At 38.4% G+C, this 6,207-nt stretch overlaps 1 protein-coding gene across 2 annotated transcripts in view; it reads left to right on the forward strand.

Annotated features, from left to right (window-relative positions):
* The window catches only part of RBL1 (RB transcriptional corepressor like 1), a 61,147-nt gene extending 58,786 nt beyond the window's left edge, over window positions 1-2,361 (forward strand). For both annotated transcript variants that reach the window (XM_043602418.1, XM_043602417.1), the window contains exon 22: window positions 875-2,361. In XM_043602418.1, the coding sequence (XP_043458353.1) occupies window positions 875-1,045 (171 nt within the window). In that variant the 3' untranslated portion in view covers window positions 1,046-2,361. The remainder of the gene's footprint in view (window positions 1-874) is intronic.
* The last annotated feature ends 3,846 nt before the right edge of the window (window positions 2,362-6,207 follow it).

Below are 6,207 nucleotides of genomic sequence, written 5' to 3' on the forward strand. Positions count from 1 at the left end.
TAGACCTACTGAATCCCAAAGCTCTGCCAGTCAGGTTCTCTAGACAGTTATGATCCACAGCTTTCAGGAGCCACTACTCTAAGGCCTTTCTACTCAATATAGTTTATAGACCTTCAACATCAGCATCACCTGGGAACATATTAAAAATGCAGGATCTTGGGGCACTTGGGTGGCTCCGTCAGTTGAACAACTCTTGATTTCAGCTCAGGTCATGATCCCAGGGTCTTGGGATTGAGCCCCACACCTCAGTACGGAGCACACTCAGTGTGGAGCCTGCTTGAGATTCTCTCCCTCTACCCCCTCCCCTGCTCACACGTGCATGTGCGCCCTCTCTCTCTCTCTCTCTATCTCTCTCTTTCTCTGTTAAAAAAAAAAATTAAAAAGTAAACTTAAAAAATGCTTGATCTCAAGCCTCATGCCAGCCCTGCTGAATCTGAACCTGCATTTTAACAAGATCTGCAGATGATTAGTAAGCACATTAAAGCTTAAAAAGCATTGCTCTAGGAAGAGGATTTCAAATTTCAAGTTGCTCAGAATCACCTGGAGGGCTTGATTAAACATAGATTGCTGAACTCCATCCCTAGAGTGTCTGATTCAGTAGGTGTTAGGGTGAGGCTTGAGAGTTTGCATTTCTAGTAAGCTCCTTGATATTTCTGTATCTGGTCCAGTGTCTTTGAGTACTACTGCTGTAAGGTAAATCCAGTTTTTAAAACCATGAAAAGATTAGATCTAATCGCTCTTATTAGGTTGGCCTAGATTCAAAAGATAATCTCTACCCTAGTGTTCAGCTTTGGGTCGAGTGCAGGAAAAAGCAGTTAGCTTAGTTCTTTGCTTTTTTTCCCCTTTTACTCACACATATCCTCTATTTTTGCAGAGTTTGAAAGATATCAACAATATGATAAGACAGGGTGAACAGAGAACCAAGAAGCGAGCAATAGCCATCGATGGTGATGCAGAATCACCTGCCAAACGCCTCTGTCAAGAAAATGATGATGTTTTGCTTAAACGACTACAGGATGTTGTCACTGAGAGAGCAAATCATTAACGCCCTTCCTGTTTCTACGCTAAAAGCACTTTCAGGTAGCAGAATGCTGGGGCTCTATCCCTCAAAACTTTCAGCCCTGTAGATGGAAAGTATCACTGAATTACAAGAAAAATTGCACCAAAATTATGCGCTTTTTTTATGTCCAAAATTAATTGACAGTATATTTGAGTTGGATTGGAAAGCAATATTTCAAGTGCCTTTTAAACATTTTAATAGTTAAAGAATTTTTTAAACGTCTATTTCTTGGGTTAGTTTTAAGATGAAGTAAGGAGATACCTCATAACTTTTTAGCTCACTTTTTAAAAATAAATGTCTCCTTCTATGCTTTGTAATATGAAGGTACATAATGTGTTTTTGGTAAGCACACTTTGAAATATTTCTGTTCTCATTTAATATTGAGCAGGGGGGCACATGGCTGGCTCAGTTGGGAGAACATGTGAGTCTTGATCTCAGGGTTGTGAGTTCAAGCCCCATGTCGGGCATAGAGATTACTCTAAAAAATACATATGTATATTGAATAGGGATTGGTTCCTATAGCACCTGAGCCAAAGGATGATACACCAGCCTGTCTCTGACCCACTATGGCAACTCCACATCCAAGTCCCACTACTATCCTGGGTTGTCTACCTCCCTTCTCATGGCCTTTCTCTCTTTGAGCATAAGTAGATTCGTACCTGAGCTCCAGCTCCTTGCCTTCCAGACCTAATAAAGGCCCTCTTAGCTGATGTCACAACCTAATAAAAGGGGTACTTGGGTGCAGCTTTCCAAAGAATCAGCTGTTCAATATTCACTTTTTCTAATGTGTTTCCAGAATCTGGAAGGACATGGATAAACCATTCTTAATTAATTTTGAGAAAATGTTATGAAATGTATGTTTTTTAAACTGAAAAACTTATTTTTTTAAATACAAAATGTTTAACTTAACTTATGTCTAACCCTGGCTAATTTGACTTAGTCTAAGATTTGGCTGTAAATTAGTAATTGCTATTGTCAGGAATTTTATTTTTAAATTTTAAGAAAAGTGATTTTGGTCACATTTTACTTTTCTGCAAATTATATCCTCATTTTTTGTGTAGTATCTACACATGTTGTAAACCAAATAATATCAAATGTGTCTTAAGTCCTTGTGTATATTTTTATGTAGCTGTAACTATTGTGTCATTTTTATCTTCATTATTAATGTAGAAAACATACACGAGCATTTGTACAGTGACTATATAAGAAGCTTTGGACATGTTTTTATTAGTTTTCAAGACGATATCAGTGTACATAAAATGGTTAATAAAACATTGGAGTTTTTGAGATACTGAAAAAAACTATATTTGTACTCTTTTCTGTGTGACTAGAAACAATTGTACAGCCATCTAGAACCTAGACCTTTTTAAATACCTGCTTTATATCTTTTAAATACCTTAGTGTAACTTAAAAGTTAATGTTCCTGGTGGTTTTCAGGGGCTAGGAGGAAAATGGGGAGTGACTAACTACTTGAGTATAGGGTTTCTTTTTTTTATTCCTTTTTTTAATATAATTTATTGTAAAATTATCTAGCATATAGTGTGTAAAGTGTGCTCTTGGTTTTGGGGGTAGATTTCCACGGTTCATCGCTTACATAACAACACCCAGTGCTCATCCTAACAAGTGCCCTCTGCAATGCCCATCACCCATTTTCCCCTGCCCCCCACCCACCCCCATCAACCCTCAGTTTGTTCTCTGTATTTAAGAGTCTTTTATGGTTTGCCTCCCTCCCTCTTTGTTTGCATTTTTTTTTCCCCTTCCCTTTCCCCGTGGTCTTCTGTTAAGTTTCTCAAGATCCACTTATGAGTGAAAACTCATATCTGTCCTTCTCTGACTGACTTATTTCACTCAGCATAATACCTTCCAGTTCCATCCACGTTGCTGCAAATGGCATGATTTCATTCTTTCTCATTGCCAAGTAGTATTCCATTGTATATATAAACTACATCTTCTTTATCCATTCATCAGTTGATGGACATGTAGGCTCTTTCCATAATTTGGCTATTGTTGAAAGTGCTGATTCATAGGGGCACATGTACCCCAATGTTTGTAGCAGGGTTTCTTTTGAGGGGAGGGAAATCATTTTAGAGCTTAATCTAGATGGTGGTTGTATAACATTGTGAATTTACTAAAATACACTTTAAAATGATTATTTAAAAAAAATAAAAATGTAATTTTTAAGTTAGGTGAATTTTACCTCAGTTCAAAAAATGCCTTAGACACATAAAGAAACAGGATTATTTCAACTCCTTGGAATGAATTTGTGGACCAAATTATGTTACTGAATTAAGGAAAGGGTTTATTTCTCTCTTAGTGCCTTCATGCATATTTCTCCAGATGAAACAGCTTAAAGTTCTTTTCTAATTAAGATTTTAATGTTAGATTATATTAATTCAGATTTTTAAAGAAAGTAATAATATTCCTGCTCATTTTTATTTTCTTCTTTTTTTTTCTTTTATACTACTTTCACTAAGTCAAAAATGTTACTAGCTGCCTACCATATTCCTGGCCCTTAGCTAGGTGCTAGGGATATAAAACTAAACCAGCCTTAGTTTTCATTCTCAAGATATAATAATTGTAACCCATTACTACAGTTGATCTTTGAACAACGTGGGTGTTAGGGACACTGACATCTCCACACACACACCTCATGCCCTGCCATTAAAGATCCGTGTATAATTTTTGACTCCCCCAAAAACTTAATTATTGACCAGAATTCCACCTTACCAATAACAAATGGTTGATTAACATATATTTTGTATGTTTTATATGTTATAGATCGTATTCTTACAATAAGAGAAAAAAAATGTTAAGGAAAATACAGTACTGTTCTGTATTGAAAAAAAATCTGCCTGTTAAGTGGACCTGCACAGTTCAAACCCACGTTGTTCAAGAATCAGCTGTATAATGTAGTAAGTATAGTAATAGAGCTCTACACAAAGAGGCATGGTATTAGCACAGAAAAGAGAATGAATTACTCTGTCTGGGCAGGTGTGTGAAGGAAATCTAAAATTACTCTAAAGGCGAAGGAGCTAAGTGGTAATTCAGTCCTTAGGGATGAATAACTGCCATTCAGAGAGCACAACCTGTAGAAAGGCCCAGAGGCATCACTGTACCATAGGTTTGGGAATTACAGGTAGTTCAGTGAGGTTGGAGTGTAGTATGCACAGGCAAAAATACAACACAAAATAGGGCTAGGAACGCAGGCAGGGGCCTTTCACAGTTGGGTTTTCTAATCTAGGTTAAGCAGCTCAGGCTTGATCATTCCCAGTGGTTCTTAACATTGGCTGCAACTGGGGAGCTTTGAAAAATTCGCCAGTGGATAGGTCCCTCCCCTAGAGTTTTTAGTGGGTTTGGGGAACAGCCTAGCATCCAGATTTCTAAATACTTCCTAGGTAAGCACCTAAGGTTGAGTTGAGAATCACTACTGTAGGCCGTGGAGAGTCACTAAAGAGATTTTAATTTTAGGTGGATAATGACAAAATCTGATGTTTATTTTAGAGTAGCAATTACCAAATTTGCCCAAGGATGAGAATTACCTGAGCCACATGATAACAATACAGATTCTTAGGTCCTGCCCTTTACCATGGAATGATCATCTCCAGAAATTTTGTTGAACTGTTAACCTCTGTTCCAAGTGATAGTCACCCCCAAGTCAGTTAGAGACCTGGTAGTGCTTCTCAAACTTAATGTGCATAGGAATCACCAGGGATTGTTGATCCTGGTAAAACTCAGATCCTGATTCAGTAGATCTGAGGTTGGGCCTAATATTCTGCTTTTCTAGCAAGCTCCCTTAACGCCAATGCTGCTAGTCCAAGGACTATACTTTGAATAGCAAGGTTTAGGAATCTGAAGCTGTGGAGAGGCTGGAGGAGAGGATGGTTAGACTGATATGAGACACAAATTTGTAGTTCTTAATTTTGGAGTAATTTTGTCCCTTTAAGGGACATTTGGCAATGATTGGAGGCATTTTTGCATTTTTGGTTATCGCAATTCAGGGGCGAGCGTGCACCAGTCCCTGAATTAAGTAAACACTTGTCAAGAAGATCTGTACACTTTCGGATGCTGGTAGTGGGGACAAAGAGTCACCTGACTGAGCATGTATGGGGTCACAGTCAGGGATGACTTTCCAGGAAGGATTAATGATGATAGATTCCAGGTGGGGTAACTAATATATATGTGAGGTTATTTGGCATCAATGACAGACCCTTAATATGTTAAGAAAATGTTCAGGAGGTTTCAGATCCTCAGATCCTACATCTAGGCAATAATCCCATCAAAATTCCCAATGGTAAGAATCACTGTTGAAGATTTATGAACCATACAGATTCAACAGGATGATGCACAGTTTTGTTAAGCATCCCAGGCTGTTCTTACCATGGAAGTCTGAAGCCAGCAGAAGAGTATAATGGCCAAGAGTATGGAGATCCAGGTTCAAATATCCTCCTTGACGCTGCACTGCCAAACCAAATTGAATGTTACTTCAGTTAGGTCATCATCATCATCATCACTTCGGGAAATAATTAATTATAGAAAATCATATTTATTGTAGAGAAATTAGAAGATACATAAACAAAAGCAAAACAAACTATAGTCCCAGCACTCAGACGTCATCTTTCTAAAGATTTTATTTTTGAGTAATCTGTACACATGACGTGGGGCTTGAACTCATAACTCTGAGATGAAGAGTCTCACACTCCACCAACAGAACCAACCAGGCGCTCCTAAAAATTTGTTAAATTTAAAAAGATGACCTCTTTAATAAAATTGGCCAGAGCTTGTTTTAATAAACAAACGACCTCAAGGGCGCCTGGCTGGCTCAGTTAGTGGAGCATGAGACTCTTGATCTCAGGGTTGTGAGTTCCATCCCCACATCGAGTGTAGAGATTACTTAAAATCTTTAGGGGGGCCTGGGTGGTTCAATCGGCTAAGTGTCTGGCTTCGGTTCAGGCCATGATCTTGGGGTTCATGAGTTTGAGCCCCGAATCAGGTATGCTGGAGCCCCAGTTCTGGTGAGCACGAGTCCCTCTTCTCTCTCTCCCGCCCCCCTCTCTCAGACCCTAGTCACTTGTGCCCTCGTTCTCTCAAAATAAATAAAATAAAATCTTAAAAAAATGTATTACAATTATTTTTCACATGAAGGAAAA

This window comes from Prionailurus bengalensis, chromosome A3 (genome assembly GCF_016509475.1).
Source record: "Prionailurus bengalensis isolate Pbe53 chromosome A3, Fcat_Pben_1.1_paternal_pri, whole genome shotgun sequence".
Classification (NCBI taxonomy): Eukaryota; Metazoa; Chordata; class Mammalia; order Carnivora; family Felidae; genus Prionailurus; species Prionailurus bengalensis.